Here is a 24481-nt window from a genome sequence, read left to right on the forward strand (position 1 = left end):
GTGTTTTGTATTGCTTTAGATGTCTGTTCTTTCAGATATACCTCGTTCAATGTGGAGGTTAGTGAGTAACCCATTGTACATTGTGACCTGCTTAGCTGCATGCATGGAACTGGTTATTGTCTCTGGTTTCATTGTGTTTTTGCCAAAGTACTTGGAAACACAGTTTAGTCTGGGAAAAAGTCAAGCAAGCATCTTCACAGGTATGTTTCAGTCGAGTTTACTCTTCTCTCTATTATTTTACATTATTATAATGAAAATAAAAGTACTCTATAATGTTTATAGTTTACATTATTATACATAGTAAATTATATTTCTCAATTTTTATGTTCAGAGTGCATACTAAATCATCAACTTTTGTAGAGGCCATGCCTAGACTGAGGTATGTACTTGTGTGCTTCACTTCTGCGTAATTTGCACACCATTGTGCACATATTAGACAATACAGCGAAACCCCTTATTTACGTTACCGTTATTTACGTTTTCCCGTTATTTGCACTATATTCTTCAGGTCCCGTTTGGTTCCCATATAGTCCAAAACAATACTTTCCCGCGAATTAAGTCTCAAAAATCGAATCAATCCCGCTATTTACGTCACGTAACAACCATAAACAACCAGAAAATACCGTGGAGCTAGTAGGCAATGAACATTTTAAATAGCAAAATATACATATTTTATAACATGAAAAGTTGCTTTTATTTCTAAACATGTAATAATTTAAGCCTAGGCGTGTAAAAGTACGAGTAATTATAGCAGGAGACAATCTAAAATGCACGAGGGAAAAACGTAAACTCATGAATGTACAAACATGGCTGCTTGTAAGTTCTGATACTGTATTTATGTCACAACTTAGCCGAAATACTGGTACGAGACATAAACTTCACAAGATAAAATGAGCGGTGTCTTGGCAACTGTTTTATACGTCTTTTATAATTTGGGAAGTATTGTACAGTTGACACCATATTTTTTAAACTAACCATTTATTTCTGGGGATCGTAAATAATTAATTATTGGTATCAAGACATCATGATAAACGTAAACTTGAACATGTCACGGCAGCGAGAAAACTGGTGCGTATACCAATAAACTGGTATTAGAACTGGATAAAATTGGTACACGGGAGGTGGAGCTTATATTTTTTTCCGCTAAGCTCGCATCTATTGGTTGGCGGCTGATGGCGTCATGAGTCTTGGCGGAGCATAGTGTGCGCATGCGCCGCCGCGTCGTTACAGCAGCTGACCGAGTACAATGACCTTTCTCCGCGTTTGGCGCGCTATTGACGGTAAATATTCATCAATTTGCGGCCTTTTCTTAAAAATTTTTTTACTGTGAGCAATGTGTATGTAGCCCGTATTTGTTACAAACCCTGCCGGTTGCAACTGTATTTATAATTTGGAGAGGCAAATAATCTCCTTGAACAGCCAAAAAAGCAAGCAGAAGAAAATTTCAAATTTATTTTTTAGGAAGTAATCAGAAAAACATTTTGGCTTTCATTCTTTTTTTATTTTTGTCAAATGTGGTAAATTAATAATTGATTAAATACTAAAGTAAAATTTGTTGTTAGTGTGTTTGTACCTGCATTGTAGTATGTGCTATTAAACAAAAGGAAAAAAATTCTAAATAAGGTAAACTGTACTCCTTTTTATACTTTTCCCTTTATTTACACTTTCCCGCTTTTTACACTTTTTTACTTTGTCCCCATGAAAAGTGCAAATAAGGGGTTTTGCTGTATTGGACAAGCACATACTAGAATGCTTTTAACTTTTTGTGTCTTAGCATGTGATTAATTGAAACACATTCATTTGGAAACTTTCTAATCAGCCTCACACTTTTAATTGTGTATTTTATAATCAGTGCATGTGTGTTCACTATAAATTAAGCAAGAATTGTTTGCCTTACGTGTTTATGTGAATGAATTGAGTGAACTACAGCCGTGTATGGGCTGGAAACAAGTGGGCATGATCTGCTTCATGCCGATACAGTTTGGTTTCAGGCAGGTGCACCTCTGGCTTCGCAAGTCATATTTTGCAGGGTTCCATTTCAACCACCCGTTCTTTTTTTTTTTTTTTTTTGTTTGTCACCGTGGTCCCTTGGTTTTTCCGAAAGCATGTTCTATTTAAATATCTGTATGCATACTGGCCCTTATTATACTCATTTTTAAATTGCTTCAAATTAAAAATAAATCGGAGGTGTGGAACCCTGCCCGCAATTAATTCCATAAAGCATTCTTATTGTACAGTAATTTTCATTGAATTGTAACGAAATAAATCAAAGGAAATAACTGAAATGTGTAGAAATGTTACCTAACTGTACATATTAATGTGAAATAACCGAAATACAATTACTGTAAATGACCTAACATTTCATACTGAATAGTTTTACTTATCAGGAATAGAGATGTGCATTGTAAGGTAGTTTAAATAAAAGAAAAAATTCTGGTTTCAGTTTTAACTTTTTGTTTTAAGACGTGTACATCTTCCGGGGGAAAGGCTACTCAATTACTATTTACTACTCAAATTAGCATCATCTAAACAAGTGAAGTATTTGAAATGATGCAATTACTTACACTGCAGTTTTTCCCAGTTTTTTAAATTGATATTGTAACTTTTGTAACTGCTGGACAGCATCAGTTTCATCGCTTCTTCGAGATGTGCCTACTTGGTATTCATGTAGGACCATTTTCATTTTTAGTTAGTATAACTTCTCAAATACCTCATTTACGCACTAAGTTAATGGGAAAAGATTTCAGGTTCACTGTACTCGTCTTTTAGGTACCTTACAACTCCTAACCAGAATACATTTATTTTTCTTTGCAGGTGTACCATTTTTATACTAGTATTTACTTCATCTACTTTCAACTGTATCATTGATAGTTAAAATAATGTTACTATAAGGAGAGTGAATTTGCTATTTGATTCTTGTGTGTGTGTGTGTGTGTGTAAATTGGGTATGATTATTTTGTTGTAAGAAAAAAAGGTTTTGTTTCAGGTTCGGTTGCTATTCCTGGTGCCTGTATTGGTATTTTTATGGGTGGTTGCTTGATGCAAAGATTAGTACTTAGTCCGAAGGGAGCTGTGCAGTTTGTAATGATATGCAGCACCATATGTTTGGTGTGCTATGGCTTCCTGTTTTTCTTGGGTTGTGAAAATGTCAAGATGGCTGGCACCACAATTCCATATTTTAACAGGTATAGTTGCTTTTTAAAGTAATTTGTAAAAAAAAAAATGTTAACCATATTTCATTCATGGCATATTTTATGTGATATTAATGCTGAAATCAGACTGGAAAGGTAAAATCATGTTGATTGGGCAGTGCAGATATTGAGGCTTGTTTTGAGCATCGTAAGAGCGTATAATATCTCACTCACTGCCCTCTCTTGGTCACTGTTAGGAAAAAAAAAAGTTAACCAGTTTTGGGGTGAGTATTAAGTTTGTGTATATTAAGCATTTTGCTTTTGTTAATTTCTTCTCATCCTTAGTATTCCTGTTGCTTTTGTGGGCAAGATAGATGAACAGAACAGTGGGAAAGTAATACAATAAGAATAACTATAAATAATATAGTAGTATTTGATGCTTAAAACAACTTTACAAAATGCAATAAAGTTGCTTTTTTAGTTTCAACAGGGTTTTAAGAAGCTTTGATTTTATTTATATATTTTTAAATATATGGCTGAAAATTATATAAGCCTGATAAAATGTTAATCAAGGTATGCATATCAAGTTAAAAATGTAAATACCTCCTGTATAAGGCTTACAGTATGTTGTACACTAAAGCTTAAGTTGTTTAAAGAGGTGTTGTTGAGTGACTAAACTAAGCTTTGCCCTTGCATTTCAACTTAAATTATTTAGATTATGGTATCTAATGAATGCTGCAAAATTTACTAACTGTGTAAGACTTCTTAAATATTTAGCAGCAGGGTAGGTGTGATGCTAACAATCAGAGGAGTCTCTTAGGAGCTGGGCATGGAGACCAATCACCGACCTAAAAGCCTTGTTATATTGTGCTTAGTGTAACCATAAATCAATAGGTATTTTCTTTTTCCATCATATAAATCCATGCTTCAAATGAATGAGGTTCTAAACACAAAAAAAAACTTATACTTGGCAGTTGTTGAGTACAGCACTTAAAGGATCCGCTTATTGAGCGGTGTATGTGTGTTGGTGATGCAGAATGATAAGTGTGATGCTCGGTGATGTTTCTAGTGTGGTATCGCCTCTAAGCGCAAGACTCTGAACTAGCGCGCAGTCTTTGTCATGCATGGGGCAACAATGATATGCCAGTGGTCACAAATACATTATATGGCATAGAAATACAGATGAAGGTGTATTGCAAGACCCTTTAGTGCTTTCAAGAATCTGTACAAGGAGTTTCATCCCTAAGTATTCTTACAGGTTATAGCCATTTTCACTCTCCAAAACAATCAGGCTAGAAATGTAAACGGACACCACTCTTACATCCTGAGTGGTTTACAAATTGTGTGGGTTCCGCTGAAGCTCTGCACACCATATGTGCGCCTAGGGAGGCACGGCTCTTGAAACCATTTTTTTTTTTTGGAAACAAAAATGTGATTCAGTTCAAATAGCTTTGCCCTTAAAAGAAAAAAAATGTGAGTACAAACTTATGTAAACAAAAGGGTGCGTACACATCGGCCTAAAAGACCAACATCAATTTTTTGTTGTGTACTCCTGAATGTTAGTGAAGAATGGAATTTTTTCAAACTTTTCGTTTGACTTGTTTCCCTCCACAAATAGACTGCACAAATGTGCAGTTGTAGACATTTTCTCTTAGTTTTTTCTTAGTTTCTCGACATTGAAAAATACGAATGAGCTGCGGTCACTTAGCTGTGAGACTGGTTGGAGATACGTGATCCTCTCGGCCTGCAACTAACAGCGCAAGGATCTACCCTTATGGAAGTGGCACCTTGCCTTGGTCTCTGGCTAGTCTGCTCTGCTACCTTGTAATAGTGGATAGTGATGGCTTGACAGGCAACTCAGCGTAGGTTGGCGTGGTAGTAGGCTTCCCATGTGTACATTTCAACTCAAACTCAGCAACTAAATACTTGTATTTACAGTTTGAAACATCCACATACTAACTATTATTTTTTTACCCCTTGTGTGGGCCATGTGGTCTGTCCGTATTTGGAGTTGACACGGCATAGCAGTTAACATTTTTGCTTTCAGCGGGACTTCCAATTCAGGAACTCATTCATTGTTGTAACTTTTGTATGTTAGCATCACAAAGTTCAAAGTAATTTACATAATACGCAGTAAGGTTTGGAGATAAAAATGAATAATAGCGAGTGCACAACTTAATCACTTTTTTTTACATTCAGTCCTTTATTCGTTCCTTTGTTTGGTTCTTTCTTCATTCTTCCATCTGCTAATTCCTGCATATATTTGTATATTTGCTCTTAATCTGTCCCATCTCCCCTTCTTCCTCACTGACTTGCTTACTTAAATTACATAGTTTGGAAAAAATATTCAAAAAAGGATTTTAAGATTGAAGGAAACTCATATATGAATATCACTATTATAATAACTTCATATTTTATGCTTGGGAATTCCTTTAATCCCTTCCTTCCATATATGACTTGGTACTGAGTTAAAAATGTTACATAACTTTGGGTGCAAAGTTCACCAATTTTGAATGAGTAGGACTGAAATGTAGCCAGTCATGGACAAGTTCACAAAAGAAGCAAGGAACCGTGAGATCAGATCTTCGTTGTTATTTTATTCTGCCGCCTCTTTCCCTCTGCTCTCTCAATTTGCTTGAACTCTTGCTGCAAAGTATCGGCAGGGCATGAGGAACAACAGAGAGAGTCACTGTTGGGAGGAGAGAGAAGAGGAAAACATTGGCAACATTGCAGAATGTCCCTTTTGCTTCTGTACACGTGATAGTTCTTGATAGCCAACTTCAAGTCCTCACTCTAAATTGATGTGTGTTACACCCCATGTCCACTCAGTAGCATAGCCAGGATATGTGTATGGGGGGGTGGGGGGGTTAAGAAGCATGTCCCCCCCCCCCCTATTAAGGTGAGGGGTCCGGGGTCCTCCCCCGGAAAAAATTTAATTTTAAGGTGTAAAATAGTGCTTTTTAGCAGTTTTCGGTACTGAACTTTAAATATTGTAATGGTAAAAATATTAATTTTTTAATAAAAAATTTGTTTGAGTGATGAAGTATGAAATTAATTAAAGATATTTTAATCAATCCAAGTGCCTTGTCCAAGTCCACTCAAAATCATAAATCATGCTCGAAGCTCGACAGTACAAAAAAAAGGAATAAAAATGGTTGGGTTTAGGCAGAACTGGCCTATTCCTGGAAACAATTAGCTTTAGCTTGAAGAGTTACCCAGTCACCACCTGCTTATAATTACCGCGCTGGTTAAATACAGTAGGTGTAAGATGTTTGAAAGCTTGGGACCCGTCACGGCGTCACAACCTTATAGCTTCTGCTCGCGACAGGGGTAGGGGAAGGGAAGGAGAATCGGTAGAGCTCGCTTACTCTTCCCCTCCAGTGCAGAGGCCGGTGATAGCAGTAAGACACCCAGGCTTTTAGCTAACCTGCTTTCAGATTAAAAAAAAAAATAGTGCTAAAAAAAGGGGGGGTTAGAACCCCTAAACCCCCCCCCCCTCCCCCCGGCTATGCCCCTGTGTCCACTAGTATTTTACCAGTAGTTTGGTTTTGTGTTTAATCCATGAAAGAGAATTTCTACAAATCCAGTACATCCAAACAGACATACCTTATTTCTTATGTTTTCAGTTTGATCAAAAAACTTGTTTAATTATCTTTATTGTTTTGTTTTTTTCAGCTCGAAACCAGAACCATTTCAAGTGAACTTGACAGCTGCATGTAATTTTGGGTGTGAATGCAGAACAACTGATGTGGAACCTGTTTGTGGAAACAATGGACTAACGTACTTCAGTCCTTGCCATGCTGGTTGTACTACTTTCTCTTCCTCAAGAGCCAACTTTTCCAACTGTGCCTGTAAGCAACTAACTATTCCAGGACAATCTTTTAAATTTCACATTTTTACTGTGTCACTTGCGTGTTGTTTTTTTTAGTAAAAACAATGCACATACATCCTCCAGAGCTAAGTTATGTAGCCCTCAACCAGTTCCAAATTGAACTCTAATTCTGTAATGAACTCAGTGGCTAGGCAAAATATTAAATGTTTATGCATAAAAAATTTTTTTAGCATAAAAATTTCAATAGAGAGCTTTAGTTTTATGATTCTTTGCGAGCAAAATGTTAATATTTATTTTGTTTCTAAATCATATTTTACAGAATGATATTGTTATGTTTAACTATATAACTAACACAATTTTTGCAAAATAACATAAATATATCAACATAAATATACCAATAAACATTCCACATCAATAAACAGCAAATTTTTTACGAGAGGTTTCACAAAAACTACTTGTATGAAATTTGAAAACTGTATAAATTACCTTAAAAGTAAATACAAATGAGGTTTAAAACAAGAATCTTTTGACACTGTCACCTGCCAGATTGAACAAAGCAATTGAAAATGCCATTGAACCTATATTAGAATATATTATGTTGTTATAAGTCGAGATCGTCTAGTCTGCAAATATTGGGGTTGAGTTGAGCTAAGTTCAGTATTTATACCGGTGAGTCGAGTCTAGACTTAATTAATTTGTAGTCAATTCAAGCTCTATTAGTAGGTTTTTTAAAAATATGTAGTGTTTTAAAATGGATTATACTACATATAATACTAATGATAACAGTAAATGATGTATTTAGAAACTTACTAGTGAGAATCATATTTTGGTAATTGTTGAAAATAGTTCATCATTGGAACTAAGACTGATAAATTTAAAAAATAAATTTTATCTGCGTGTGGGTTTGGTACTTAGTTTTTTTTGCCTTGTTAAGTAATATATTTAAGTATATTTCTGCAGAAAAAAGTCTTCTTGGAAATAAGGAAAATAATAACTTAGACAGGTTGGTTAGATTAAGTTAGCTACATTAATTACATATTATTTACATATTAAATATTTATTGTTTCTGTAGTTGACCTAACTTTAAATACCTTACACTTTTGTTTATATTCATCTAACTTCCCAAGATATGTAATGTTTTCAGAAAATAGCTGAATTAACATTTTTTAACACCATTCAATGTACATTTTACAATCCTGCACTTTAACTACTTTAACTATAAAATTACTGAAACAAAAAGTATGAACACAATTGAAAGGATGGTTGGCTCCAGTATTTCTTTTACATTTTCTTAAGTAATTTTCTGGTAAACAACGAGTTCTCCCGCTTAAAATATGACAATAATTATGCATTTTCAAACCTCACATCACGTATAAAAAATTACATTTATTACATGCAAATTGCATTATAGCCCCGTGCATAAAAAAAATTAAGTTGCCCTACATTTTGAATAGATAATCAAAGATATGAAAATACATTTACAAGACATAACACTTTTTTAGTCTTTTTGTGCTGACTTGATGTAAGTTTTTGGACATACGCCATTGCTAAGCTCATGTATGTCTGTAGAAGAAAACTACAAATAACCCAAAAGACAAAAAACAAAAACACAAATTAAGCAAAAAATTGCTGTTAATAGGATATAAACACCACTTAATATTCCATAACAGGAATATGGTCAACAAACAAAGAAAAAACAAAGAAAAATGGACTAACAGAATGAAAAAAAAAACACAAATGATGACAGCACAAAAATATTGAACCCAAAAAAATTCAGCACAACAGTTGAAACGAGACAAAAAACACGACAAAACAAAAAGATGAAACAAAACACAATAGTTTTCCAAAACAGAAGAGAATGAAAAAAAACCCACAAATGATGACAGCGCAAAAATATTGAACCCAAAAAAAATTCAGCACAATGGTTGAAACGAGACAAAAACACGACAAAACGGAAAGACGAAACAAACACAATAGTTTTCCAAAACAGAAAACTATTGTGTTTGTTTCGTCTTTCCGTTTTGTCGTGTTTTTGTCTCGTTTCAACTGTTGTGCTGAATTTTTTTGGTTTCAATATTTTTGTGCCATCATCATTTTTGGGGTTTTTTTCATTCTCTTCTGTTTTGGAAAACTGTTGTGTTTGTTTCGTCTTTTCGTTTTGTCGTGTTTTTTTGTCTCGTTTCAACTGTTGTGCTGAATTTTTTTGGGTTCAATATTTTTGTGCTGTCATCATTTGTGGGTGTTTTTTCGTTCTGTTAGTCCATTTTTCTTTGTTTTTCTTTGTTTGTTGACCATATTCCTGTTATGGAATATTATGTGGTGTTTATATCCTATTGACAACAGCCAGGGACGTCGGAATGTTTTCATGAGTGGGGGGGCCAAAAGATGTATCACACTTCTCAGTCCTAGAGCGAGGGGTCGGAAAAATTTGGAATTTTAGATGCAAAATTGTGCTATTTAATGAGTTTCCGAACCAAAATATTAAATATACCATTCCAAGAATTTGATGACGTAGTATGTATTAAATACTACTCTGACAGTAGATGTAGTACAATTTAAATAAAATACCATCTAGGAATTTGCAATCTTTTTACAGTATATTGCCAATCATAAATTTGATTTTCTAATCAATGTGATCACCAATGCAACGTTTGTAACTACTGGTTGAGAAAAATACTACTAGGACCAAACATTTATTCTGGGAAAAGGAGGGGGGCGAAATGCCACTCTCGCCCCCCCATGCATAACAGCATGGGGGCCACTCGCCCCTGCTGCCCCCCCTGTTCTGACGTCCCTGACAACAGCAATTTTTTGCTTAATTTGTGTTTTTGTTTTTTGTCCTATGGGTTTTTTGTAGTTTTCTTCTACAGACATACATAAGCTTAGCAATGGCGTATGTCCAAAAACTTACATCAAGTCATGCACTCCCATTGCACAAATCTTTCAAAGATATCTTTTTGTGCTGAATGTCAATACTATTGATTGACTAGTAGACAAAAGTACTGATATTAAATTATTTTTTTCTCAAAATTTGTTTGCTGAGTTACATATCTGTGGCATACTGCTGGTATTTCATTTCAGGATGGCATCAAATTTCTAGTGTTTTGATACATAAATAGCGGGCTATATGTAAAATATTTCCATAATAGTTGTACGTGAGTTTTTTGTTGCAATTGCTGATTATTTATTCAGTTTAAAAAATACTGTTGATTCTCGTCTGGACAAGTTTGGTGAACTCGACTTTCAAACAGTCGAACTGAAGCTACTTGCTTGGCTCAGGTCGAGTGAAAAAAATGTTGGACTTTGCTTTGAGCCATTGGGTTTTCTGAGGGTATTCCTCTTTTCCCTACTAATACATTCCAACAATGCTCTACTTAGAAATATTTAATTTATAAAACCCTGTTGAATAAATATCTTTACTTCATTTGGCTGCCAATCTAGGCTACCACCTTAAGACACAAATCATATTTATGCAAGATGTTTGCATACATGCATTAATCATGGGGTTATAAGTTTCAATACCAACTCGAGGATTTGCATTTTTATATTTATAATTACAATTTGGCCTCAAAAATCAAAGGTTTAAAAAACTTAACTGGTTGCAATTAGTTCAACAATTTATTTTTAGACTATATGTATACTTTTTTTGTGGAAACTGGTTCTCAGAGGTGTCTGTGTAAAAGGAAGAGGAGCACAGATTTTAAAGAAATTAAATCAGTGTAAACCAAATGGCTATGATTTTAATTATAACCTCACTATTATTTGTTTGCACTATTTAATTGCAAGACATGTTCAGTTTGCACACTTCCTCACTTTGATTTGCTTAATTCGCACAAATAAAAGTTTTTAAAAAGCCCTTGTCAAATTATTCTTAACATTTTTAATTCCTCACTCAATAACTGGTGAAGAATCACTGCATACTGATTATGAGCTTGTTTGCACTATCTTAAACAGAATGAATCAGGATGTGTTGCTTTCATTTTTTAAGGTATTTTCTCTTAATAAATGAAGTTGATTGACTGCAAGGTCATTAAGCTATAGTACATATGCTTAATATGTTTACAGCAAGAGTTACTTAATGGCATGAAAAACATTGGTTATGTTTTAAACTAATTATTAAGGGATACACATCAGAAAAGTAAGCTAATATGTTTTCATACACAATGTAACAAAACTCATGTTTCTTTTGTCTCACTTGACTGAGTTCCTACAATACTACCTATTTTTGTTAGTTGCAATGTGCAAATCAATATTATGCACTGAAAAATAGTGTGTGTATTACAGATTTTCTCAATTTTAATGTAAAAAAAAATTGTCTCAGCTTTTTTTTTTTCCACGTTGATAAGGGGAAAACTCTGCAAAAAAAATATTTTTATAGATTCTTCAAAAATTTGTTGCTTAATTTTGAGAAGTTAGCCTATAGCTCTTGTAATATTTGTTTGAGAAAAAAATCATAAATATTTTTGTGACTTAATTTTGTATAAGGAATATCATCTCAAAATTAACATATTTTAATCTGGGGGGGATTATTTTTTTAAGTGAATTGCCTCTCCCTCCACCTCTGAGAAAGCCTTGACTTTTAAGGCTTACAATTCGAGGAGTATATGCTCACGACACCTAGAGCTGAAAAGCACATACAGCTTCCTTGGAATGATTTGTTTATAATTTATTTTTAAAAGGTTAAATGTGCTGTAACAAGTGTTTCTTTAAATATGGCATTGAATCTCTCAACAGCCATTCAAAATTAACTGTTATTAATAATATTTATTAATGTTATCTTGCGTTAAATTAAGACTGATAAACCTGGGAAATATAACACAAAAGTGAGAAATTATTTTTGTAAAAAAAATTTAATATGTTGGTGATAAAACTTTTTTTGTGCTCAAAACTTATAAAATCTGGTTGCAAAATTTAGTAGCATATAATAATTTTTAAATTTTATAGAACTATGCCATTTTATTGAATAATTTCTATGACACTTTTTTTGTTGCAGGTATCAGAGCCAATATTAGTGGATTTTTGGTCACTGGAAGTAGTCCATTAACAGCAGCTGAATATGCAGAAGTGATTGTTGTTCCTGTTGCAACAGCAGGACCATGTAATTCACTATGCAGAACAATCTTTCCATTTCTCATATTGTTGTTTTTTATGACGTTTATCGTTGCTGTTACTCAGATGCCTCTTCTGATGATTGTGTTGAGGTAAATTGAAAAACCAAAAATAACCTAATTGCTGAAAGCTGTTGTATGTAAACATAAAAGTACTGTCGAATAAATGTGTGTCCACTGAGGTCACCTTGTGATGCTAAAGAGCTTGAACAGGAAGATCAGGAATGTCTCAATTTATTTTTATGGCTTGAGTTGGTGCGTGGTAAGGCACTTACTCACATCCCAAAGGTCCCAAGTTGAAATCAGTATTACGAGCTGCAAAATCTGCTCTCGACCCCTTTGAGGCTGAGAGAAAGTGTCTTAATGGTAGTTCCTAGATACGTTGGTACTCCTGGTAATAAGTTTGCAGACAAGCAGTGATGGAAGCAGACTGCCAATCTTCTTTTTGACCCTTGGTTCCATTGTGCGAAGTACTGCAGGTAGCTTGCAGTCGTATTTAGGATACTCGATGGAATGAGTGGCATTCTCGTCCTTTGGCCACCAAGCTTTGAGCCATCATCGTCTCTCCTGGCCAACATATGTTTTACTCTGCTTGCTTGCAGAGATGTGGTGTGCTTTGAATCACATTTTGTTGACATGTCAATGTAACCTTTGTTTAAACTTCTTAACAGACTCGGTATGTTATTTTCAGGGGTGAATCTATAAGTCGTGTACTCCCAATACAGTAGAACCCCTTTCGTACAGTATTCAAGGGGGTGTCTGGGCATGGAAAATGTATGAAAAAAGCTTTTTTGCTTAGAGAACTGTAATATTACAAGACCTGAACATACCATACTCTTGATATACACATAATTATTCATTAAGAGAGTCTGAAGCAGCAAATACTTTAACTTTACATTAAAGAAAAATTTAATGTATACTAGCTTACTAATATACCATCAAAGCTCAAGTTTTGCCCAAAATACTTCACAAAAAAAGTTTAAATATATTATTGAATAAACTAATTCTTGCTTGTGTTATACGGTTGACTAAAACTGTACCAAAAAATAATTTAGGTGTTAAAAAAGTTTCAGAAAGTGAATTTACACATCAAACAAATATTCTTATTTTGCATTTAATCTAAATTTTAGTTGACCCCATGTAACAAGTAAATTAACAGTATGTATCAAAAATTTTTATTTTGTATTGACTTAAAATAAACTAACAACAAACCCCTTGACCCAAACGCAAAACGGAACTATCGTCATAGTAGCACACTAACCACAAAAAAATGTGGGTTATCAAATATAATTTACACAGGAAAAGAAGAGAGGGTGTGCTGAATGCAATCTGTGAGCTATTTATACAGATATGCACTCTATACAGGCATCAAGCCAAACAAGAATAATGCCAACCAGCGCTGGCTACATTATCATCCATGCTACACAGATAATTTAAAACTTGTCTGAAAGATAATTTACGCCCCAGACAACTTTGTATTCGTATTAAATAAGTAAACAGTAATTTTCTAACGAATAACGGATTTCAACGTTAGAAAGAGAAAAAAAAATTTTTTTTGCGCAACTTTAATATGAGAAATAATAATCTACAATGTATATCTTTTGGAGAAAATTGTGGAACCGAAACATTTTATTGTATTTGTCGGGAAATCGTATTGGTTGAGAATGTCTTAAAATGGGTTTTACGTAAATAAAAACCAGTTTTTATGTCGTATACAGACGTGAACAGCGGGAAGAAAGTAATTTACACAGGGTAATTTGAGTGAAAATATTGCATTACATTTAATGACATGTAAATGGGACCTAAAGAAAATTTCGAAAGAAGGTTTCACTGCGTGTATGACCAGTATTTCTGCACCTCTCTACATCCATCACAGAGGCTCAACCTTATTGATCCTTATAAGTTTTTTGTTTGGCGTTTAAGAGTTTTTGGTACTCTGGCTGGTTGGTTGATTGCTGCTTTTGTTTTATTTGGTAGTTCTAATTTACAAGTGTTATAGATGCCATCATGCCTTTTTTCAATGTAATTGTTCCTACTATTGTGTACTGTATTTTTACACAAACAATTCTTGTGTTTTCACATAGTTTTAGCGACTTTTTTTGTATATGCCTTATTGCTGAAGAACCCCGAAAAAAAAAAGTATATATTTCAATCAAACCCAGTATAATTAAAACTTACACAAATATTTTTTTACTTCAAATGAACTTTATAAGGTATTCATACTTTCTGAGGTATGCAATTGAATTTCTTTCACTGCCAAATGCTATCATTTTATACTTTATGGTATTTTTTATACATCACACTTATATTTTATGCAAAACTCTTAAAACAAATTTTTATCTTTTTATTACAGGTCTGTTAGTGAAGAAGAGCGGTCATTTGCTTTAGGAATGCAATTTGTGATATTCCGTTTGTTTGGGTACATTCCTGCACCAATTTTGTTTGGGAATTTAATTGATTCTACGTGCCTCTTGTGGAAAAGTATCTGTGGCGAGAAAGGTGGTCGCTGTTTGTTGTATGATATTGAAAAGTTTCATTTCAGGTAAGTAAATTTTTATTTTTTGTTAATAAAATAATTTGCATATTTATTACTTTCTATTTAGTTGTAACTTAAGTATAATTTATTTGTTAGTTTCCCAAAGCAGTTTTAAAGGTCCTTTTATTTATAACTTTTTGAACATGAAACATAATTGCATCCATCATCTATACTAACAATAAAACTGTTGGAAGTAAAATGTCTGTACATTGGATTAAATTTTTAAGGGGGGGAAAAACTATTGGAAACAGCTACTAACATTCTTAAGCATTAAAAATTATTTGTTAAAAATTTTTGTCCTTTTGTTTGTTTTTTTGTCTGTTCGAGCATCACTTGAAAACTACTGGGCGGTATTTGATTAATTTTTTTTATTAAGTAAGGTCTTTGGCTAACTTAAACACTAGAATTTTTCCCCTAAGGGGGTGAAAAAGCGATAAATATGGTTTTAAGATTGTTAATTAAATCTCAGAAGCTAATCTTTACTGGGTACCAATAATAAACTTAAAACTACTAACCACAATTTTTCCATTTTGTGAAATTCTATCCATAAGGGGTAAAAATAGGTTAAATATTGTTTTGTATAAACAATGAATCTAATCCAGTATAAGAATAAATATTAGGTACAAATTATAAACATACGCAAACTATCAGTCACAATTTTATCATTTTAAGAAATGCAACCTGTATGGGATGTAAAAGGGGTAAATTTTGTTTTAAAATGAAAAATGCACACTACTGAATCAATTAGAACTAGCGGTAAGAAACTAAGAAGGAACAACTTGCATGTAGAGTTTGGTAATGTATTTTTTTTAATTTATAAAAATTTTGTTTTTAAGGGTGTAAACAGGGGTTTAATTTTAATTTATTTTAAGAAATTGTATCTCTGAAACAAATCAAATATGACATAAATTATTTGGTAAGAATGATAGAAATTATAAGCTGCACACTATTAATTAACCATTGTGCAAGATTCCAGCTCTAAGGGGAGTAAATTGTGTAGGTTTGGTTTTAATTTAAAAAAAAGCATACTTCCATATTTACTAGATCTAAGGGTTAGAAATTAAGAATGAACAGCAAACACATAGAGTTAATTTTTTTTTTTCTTTCCAGAATTCAAAATTTATGGGGATGAAAATAAGGTACATTTTGTTTTAACACAAAAAAAAATTATATCTCTGTGGCAAATAAAGCTGGATGTAAGAAACTGAGCATAAATAACCGAAATAATTAATCAGGTAGGGTGAACGTAACATTTTTTTGTAATTTTACCCCAAAGGCAGTGAAAGGAAGTAAAAGAGTTCTAATAGTCATAAATACTTTATCCAGGAAAATTAAGCTGGAGATAAGAAACAGAGCATTATATGATTTAATAGCATGTTTTTTATCTTTAGCATTTTTTTATATTTGACTGCAAAATATATAAAATGGCGGTCAGTTTTATTTTATTATAAAATTAATATCTGTGAAGCATTAAAAATAAAATAAACATTCTTTAGTTGGGGAGGGGGGGGGGGATTATTTGCTTCACTTATGCAGCAACAACTTTTAGTATGGTATTTTTAAATGTTAACACTTTAAAACTTAAAAAAAAAAAAATAATTTTGCTAAATTAGCTCTTTATTTTCTTTAATTAGCAATCCTTTCAAATAACTTGCTAAGTTAGCAAAGTATTTTTATTTACAGTGGGAATAGTCAAAGATACCTGATAAAAAAAAAACCTTTTTGTCATATAATTATTCCGAAAAAAATTTCCCTTAAAGTATAGCAAGTTTGAATTTATTTTAAATTGTTTTCAATAATTAGGTTATTTATGATTGCATAGCAAAAGTTTTTTGTCACAGTATCTATCTAATAATTTGGTGCAGGTGCCTCTATAACTTGAAAACTACGAAACATTTTATATTTTGGTTTTTAAATTCAGAACCATTATTTACTGGCCTATCAACTGTTCTCAGCATGACGTTGCGTTATGGGACGAACACACACACATTATAATTGACACTTGCATAATGTTTTTTTGTTATTTGAAAATTATCTTTTGGGTGTGACATTCATTGTGTTTGATGTACATACTTTTGATGTTCTACAATGAGTAAAATATAAAATGGCCAAAATTTTTTAAAATTTAGGAAATTCTGCAACAAGGAATGCCAAAACATTGATGGAGTTAACAACGGAAATTTATTGAAACAGATAAATGTCAGTTACACCGCTCACTACAATCTAAGAACGACATTTTGACAATTTTCTTAATAACTTTCAGGTACATAGGGATCTGTGCTGGTATCAAAACTCTGGCATTAGCCATGTTTGCTGTGGACTGGTGGCTGGTTCGTCAACGCCTCCACTCGGAGAATCAGCATCAACTTACTCTGGGTGAACTCATTGGCTCAATTATAAGCCTGGACAAGTGTAAGTTGGATTCCTTTTTGTTTGTATCACTGTCGGAACAAGTTAAGTTTTATACTACATATTTACTTTTTTGTATTTTATAATTATATACATTTACTAATTTCATTTATTAAATACTATTTTTTTTGTTATTATTTTTTTGGCACATTGAAAGTGACATTTAGTATGCGATGAAATGTGAGCGCACCATACAACGTAAATTTAACAGGATGAATTACAGTGTGATGCTTTTCGTCCAGTTGTATTTAAACATAATATATGCATGGTAGCATATGGTTTAGTTGTAAATAAATGAACAATAGTTAATGTATCAAACAAATTGAAAAACAAAAGCTTATATATATATATATATATATATATATATATATATATATATATATATATATATATATATATATATATATATATATATAAAATACTAAACTAATAACAGCTACAAGTACCTGTACATTTAATGCTGAAACCAGTAAACGTAGTTCTGGAATTTATTTGGTTTTTTCCCCGTTTATTTATAATTTACTACCTGAGAAAATTGTGTTACGACAAACATGGCATTAATGATATTTACCATTTTGTTGATTTTCTTTTATGTGACAATACTGCACTAACTCTTTCTTTTAATGGAACTACAGTAGAACCCCTGTCATACACTTTTCAACGGAGGGCACAAAAATGGTGTATGATGCGGGAAAGTGTGTGAAAAGGGAATGGCAATAATAATTTTTTTTTTCAATCTAGCATACCAGCACAATGTCAGATTAAACTTAAATACATAATGTGTAGATAATGGCATTATATGAAAGATATGAATTCATAATTATATATACATGTAATAAAACTACCAGAAATGTAAAATACAGTCCATAATCAAGTAAAGCTGACATGAGAAACAGTGGCCTTACAAAATGTTATGAAGTCCTTTCTTGGAGGGCAGGAAAAGTCACCAAGCCTAAATAGAAATTAAAAAAATTAGGCTATTGTAAAAAGAAAATCAGAAATTTATGCTTGTTTGTTTCTTTTTACAAACAACTTTATGCAACAGAACAATTTTCAATAATATTTTTAACTTGAGAAACGTAAAATACAAAACAATCCGAACGTAAGAAAACAATAACAAACGGGTATATTGAGTTCAAAGATTAATGAATGCACAAAATATGAGATCCGTGCCATGGTAAAGCGCGTGCACCATTTTCATAATCATTGCTAGTTTGCGCCACTAGTCTCGCTTGGTGCTGGCCATAGATGCTACTAGCGAGGTGCACAGTCTTCCTGATACTATCAATATCTATGGTGCGATAAAGTTATTTTCTTACGTTTGCAAATGTAAACAATGAACATTTTTTTAAAATAAAAGCATTAAAACGTAGTTTATCAGGAGGAATATAACAAAAAATTTTGTGAATTTTGGGCTTTTCCGCTTTGTAAAAACGTATGAAACGGGAAATTAATGATTTTATAAGTGTATGTTCCGGGAAAGTAAACCATTGTAAATATAGTACTTTCGGCGGGACCAAAATTAATCGGCGTATGACACGGGAAAATGTATGAAACGGGAACGTATCATCGAGGTTCTACTGTATATGTTTTAGTTTATTTATCAAACTAAATTTTGCAGTTCAAAATTCACATGTATTGTTTGTTCTACCTCTGGCTCGTGATTGGTAATAAATATTTATTTAATAGAAAATTATGTGGTGTATGTAATATCTTACTTACTTTCCTGTTACTTGTAAGTTATTTTTAAAAAATTACTAAAAATTGTGTTAAAAAAACTTTGAACATGCTTGTTAACTCTCAGTTTTATAATCATACTAAAAAAAAGTGTAACTTTTAACAAGCATGTACAAGTATATGCACCAACTAGCATGCATTAAGTACATGTACTTTTTTTTTTTCTCTCATTTCATAATCATCTTACATAGGTAGGCAGTATGTTGTTATTAATTTTCATCAGCAAATATAATGAACGTTTCGTCGCATCAAAGGGTAGTTATCAAAGTAAGGGAACAAACGTTAAATAGGTACAACAATTTTGTTTACTTGTAAATGCCTTTAGATTTTTAAGAGACGTCTCTTTAATGTTCATTAAACTAGCCTTATGCTTTGTATTAATCTTAAATGACAAACATAAATGTATAAACTATGAAAAATTTGGAACTGACTTATTATCAACTCTTTTTATATTTGCTTTTACAACATACTACCTTATTTGTAAATCAATTCAACTTTTCCACTTTTGCAAACCAAAGTGTCATTCACATCATGATATAAATTAACTAACTCTTCACAGTTGCATGTTTAGTGGCTCCTTCTCCCTCATGACTGTAAAAGAAAAGTTTGTCTCTCCCAAGAAAAATAGTCTCATTGATCTTGACGCTTCAACAATTAATTTTGAATTTTTGATTGACAGTCATTTGTTTTTTGTAAAAAATTTGGTTGTCTGCAAAGTCGGTTTACAGACGATAGTTTAACGTGACGTCATAACAAAACATTGATGAAATGATTGCATACTTTTATGAATAAAATTGAATCATTTTTATTGAATTATCACTATTTTGTATGGATACAAAGAAGGAGTGAAATGAAATCTACATTTTAATTGATAAATTTACTTTTATTTGCACTCATTAATTAAAATATGTTTATTACTTTAATGAAGAGATTATTTTAACTATAACTTTTATACATGTTTGCTATTTAACTTCTTCCAATCTGTGTTATTCTGTTAAGAATAGGACGATGATAGGAAAAGTAGGAAACGAATGGGAGTGTTTGAAGTTTAATGTGCCTCGTAAAAGTCAAATCGATGGTTGCTCGAATCGAGTGGAAGAGAGATAGATGCGGCGCAAGCGTACAGTGAGCGTAACGGGACACATGGTAATGGGACAAAGTGCGTTACGGGACACTTTTTCGTGCGTGCAGCCGGCGTTCATCGATTTATTAGACATCACGTCAAAAAAATGTATGTTAACCTGTTTAGTCCAAACCTTCTGAGCTTACACACAACTGACAAATAAAGAGCTCTGGAACATAGTTGTGCAAGTCAAAAAATTTTTCAGATTTTAGTTTTTAATACCAAACAATTATTTCAATGTTTCAGGGGTGAATTGTGTAGCTAACTGAAATCTGCAAATGTTTCCACTTACAAATTTTTTTTCTGAACAACCTCAAATGCGTCTGCGACAGTTTATGACTGAGAGTGGTTGAGTGAAAGTTTTTCACGTTACTTGACCCATTTTTATTCCACTTCTCCTCATGAGTGAACATTAAGGCTCTGCTTCACCCTTCATATGATTTTTTTGGTTTTTCTAATTACAGATGTTAATGAAAATATATCTCACAAGTGAGACTAATTCTTAGTGAGTGACCATAGTGCAATTAGACAGACAAAAATTATAGTCATGATTATTTACCTAACCGTTCAAAAATAGGAAATAAATTGTAGACTATATTGGTTACAAATATTAACAACAAAAAGTTACATGCAATGCTTATATAGTGAAACATCCTTTGAAATTGCAATCAAACAAAAATAATGATTTAACAATGCAATAATTATCCAACATTTAGAGCAAATATGAGCTGTAAAAATTTCCTCTAAACAGTCTTTTTTAATTAACACCTTTCGATTTAGCATTTGTAAACATATGTGGCATGTCTGGAGTTGGTATTCACGTACAGTTAAAGTTCAGATTTCAACTGTCTTACTACCAACATATAGAGCGAAGATTTACCAAAATGCAGCACACAGTTTCCTTGCACTGTATGATCAGAGTGGATCTGACGAGGTGTGGGTTTATGTTTTTCTACATTTCAAGAACTCATTTCAGATATTCAGAATTGTTAAGACTTCACTAAAATAAGTTGTTAAAGTCACAGTTTTAACAGTATATTAATTAATAACACACACACATTTTTAGTGTTGGTTCTTGAGAAGCAAAGCACTGATTTATGTTTCCCAGTTTGGCTGTTTACCACTGGCTTTGGATACAACCAGAAAATGGGGAGATAGCCTAATGTGCTTTTTTGAAAATTATGTATAGCCTAATGTGTTTTTTTTAAATTATTTATGTTATTGAAATAATTTTTGGATATAAGATTTAGTATTTAAATAAATAGGCAATTTATTCTGCTTAAATGACATGGTTCCATGGAATACTTGGCCTTGTTTTTCATTTCTGATTATTTTCCTTTTTCCTACGGTTGAAAAGATGTTTAGTATTTCTTATCTCTAAGTAGTTACATATATAAAATAGACTTTTCATACATGTTAAAATTGCATTGAAATTTTATACTCTTGTTTTAGTACACAAATGAGGTAATTTGAAAACCTTTGGGTTTGAATAAAATTTAACAAATATTTAATTTTATTTTTTTAAATTTTCAATTATATTAATTTTCCACTGTTCATACAGTTAACAAGGCTTAATATTAAAATTTAAAACTTTTTTTTTAATGCAAATTTTTGATGTGCATGGCAAAGAACAAAATTACTATTTATATATATTGTATTTAGTTATGCCTGAGCATTTAGAGTTGCCTTTAATGTGATGTAAAATGAATTCATTCATGTATAAGCTCAGTTATTATTGCTGGGTTTTAATCTAAAATGTTTTCATGGTGTTTTTTTTTTTTTTTTTACTAAATTTTAAAAAAAAAAATTTGAGCAATGTGGCACAGCCATCTGCAATGACTTGCTGTAGGCAAGATATAAAAGTTAATAAAACAAAATAACCAAAGTATTTGTATGAAACGGAGTAGTGTTGTTATTGAAAATGGTTTCAGTGTTTGAAGAGAATCCGGCTGGAATGCTGCGTAGTGTTTCCTTGCTGCCGTCTCTCACAACGAAGGCCCATCTCAGCCAGAATGTTCAATCTCGATCGCTACCTCGTAATCAAGACATCAACATGAAAACAATAGGGGTTCATGGAAGCAGACATACTCGTAGTATTAGTGCATAACCTTTTGTTGAATGACTATTCATTCAGTTGAAAATAAGACACTTTTCACATGTATGCCTTTCAGAGTTCTTGGTAGGGTCTAAAACATAGAAGCAAGCTTAGAAATACTCACAAACATCTTGTAAGAATTATTGAATGAAGTAGGTTTTTCTCAGCCTTAATCTTAATTTTGGCTTAAAATAATGCCTAAGAAAACTTACCATAAATATTTACCGTAGCATATTTTTCATGTGTACACACTTGTTCGTATGTTTTCTGGTTCCTGAAATAACATCTTTTTTCTTTGTGATTATTTTGTTTATTTATAATGTATTTAATGGAAACATATTCATTAAAAAAAAGTCTTTAATATGTAACAGTAGAGAGTACTTTTCCATCATGTATTTTATTCTGTTGTCTATTTTGTAGTTATGTGACCAAGTGTTCTTATTTGTGTCGTGTTAATGAGAGAGAGTGATTTTTCTCATTCCTTATGTGTGATATAAAGTTGATAAGAAGAATGTGTGTACCATTGCTGTAAAGGCACATTTTATGTATAAATGAAAATTTTATCTATTTTTATATTTGTGTATCACATTTATGTATGTTCTTCACTTGTATATTATATTGATACAGTTCTTTATAATGAAAGCACATCTATTATACAACCTATGTATAAAAAGGCATTGTGCTTAATAATTGTAATTACCTAAATTATTGAAGATACATTTATTTTATAATGCTGTTAATAAATTAATTATTTAAAACTTATTTCATTACTATATTTACGGCAGCATTCTTGGTGAAAAAACTGTGATTTATTAAGAACTAAGTAATAAGAATAATGTTACATATTATAAATATAAAAAAAAAAATATTTTTTTGTACAGATTGAATTTTTTAGTGCAGTTCTTGAAAATTAGTCCAGCTGTGTGTTCCTTATTATAATTTTATTAATAATATTAATTTTTATAAATTATTATTCTTTACATTTTTTAATTTCTGATAAGCAGTGTTATAATAATTCACTATGAGCCTGTGTACACATATCTATAACCAGAGAACCTGTAGAAAAAGCACATTTACAATAATTATAAGAACACAAAGTTATCAATACACATACAAATTTTTCGACACCACTGGATGTAATTTCTTCAATTAGAAAACAGGTGAATAATGGTTACCAAAAGTAAACTTCTATTGCAATTTGATCCAACTTGATTATTTTTTGTTTGACAGCTTACAAAAGACTACTAGCATGAATGATGTCTATACGTACTTTGTGGTGTTTGCAATTGAAGTGGAACATTTGTGTAAAGGAAGTAGTTGTAGCAACAAAGTGAGAAGGGGCTGAAAAAATATAAGGATAAAGGGTTTTTTTTATTTTTAAAAAAACTATTTTTTTTTTAAATTGTTGTCACCAATTTTATAAATTTAAGTTTTGTTAGCTAATGGCAGCTATATATATTAATGCTACATATTTAATCATAATTATTACATAAATAAAATGTAATAATTAATGTAGCTGCGTAACCTAACCACCAGCCTGTCACATAATTATTATTCCCCTTATTTCCTAGAAGCCACTTGTCTGCAGACTTACTAAAATATTTAATAGAGTTGAGTAAAGCAAAAAGATTGTATTAAACCTAGACACCAATAAAATTAATTTTTTTAATTTACCCCACTTAGTACCAATGAGCCCACTTAGTACCAAGTAAGAAATTTTATTTACCAAAATATAATTTGTACTAGTAAGTTTCTACATAACCCTTAGTATTATAGTGCAATCCATTTCACTACTCTACAACTAAAAGGAAAAAACTTTCTAAAAGTGTGAATTTGCAAAATAAAATAAAAAATTGCATTTATCACAAGTTAGGTACCAATTTTTCAGCCCCTAGGATGAGGACTCGTGATCTTAGTGTGCTGTAGTCCACTTCTTTGTTGCTGCACCACTCAAAGAACTGATAAGCTTTAACACAAATAGTTGTGATTGTTTACATTGTGATTGGGAGATATTATATATTTTTAATAAATATTAGTTAGATCATGTGTTAACTTAATTTTATAAAGTTATTAGTTTAGCAGGTGTTGTATGTTGTAATTTATGATAATTTAACAGCACATGTAGCCATTAATTACCTTTGCTATGCCATAGATGCTGGGCTTTGGGTGACTTTTTATTTAAGATTTGGAAGTTGTGTTGGGGAATACTCGTAATTTAGAAAACCTGTTTAATGGTATGGTTTAATTTGTAGTCCTACATAAGGCTTGTTATCAGGAATGTGATATTTTAAATTCCAGGTGTTCTGAAGTTAGTGTAGATAAACTGTACCTGCTGGATTTGTTTTTGGATCACAGTTTTCAGGTACCGTATTCGCTTATTATTTGTCAACATTGCATAATATACAAACTCATGTTTTGTGATGCATCATTTGGTATTTGATTTTCCCCTTGTTATAGAAGCATCCTGCTTTTGTGTAATGCCTGGAGAGTGAAATGTGATTTTGGATCAC

At 32.0% G+C, this 24481-nt stretch overlaps 1 protein-coding gene across 1 annotated transcript in view; it reads left to right on the forward strand.

The window, feature by feature from the left end:
• The window catches only part of LOC134529829 (solute carrier organic anion transporter family member 5A1), a 55315-nt gene extending 32584 nt beyond the window's left edge, over nucleotides 1-22731 (forward strand). The window contains exons 10-16 of the mRNA XM_063364320.1: nucleotides 36-200; nucleotides 2987-3185; nucleotides 6807-6982; nucleotides 11957-12164; nucleotides 14425-14613; nucleotides 16871-17019; nucleotides 21808-22731. Coding sequence (XP_063220390.1) covers nucleotides 36-200; nucleotides 2987-3185; nucleotides 6807-6982; nucleotides 11957-12164; nucleotides 14425-14613; nucleotides 16871-17019; nucleotides 21808-21983 — 1262 coding nt within the window. The 3' untranslated portion in view covers nucleotides 21984-22731. The remainder of the gene's footprint in view (nucleotides 1-35; nucleotides 201-2986; nucleotides 3186-6806; nucleotides 6983-11956; nucleotides 12165-14424; nucleotides 14614-16870; nucleotides 17020-21807) is intronic.
• The last annotated feature ends 1750 nt before the right edge of the window (nucleotides 22732-24481 follow it).

Source organism: Bacillus rossius, chromosome 2 (assembly GCF_032445375.1).
Source record: "Bacillus rossius redtenbacheri isolate Brsri chromosome 2, Brsri_v3, whole genome shotgun sequence".
NCBI classification, from domain to species: domain Eukaryota; kingdom Metazoa; phylum Arthropoda; class Insecta; order Phasmatodea; family Bacillidae; genus Bacillus; species Bacillus rossius.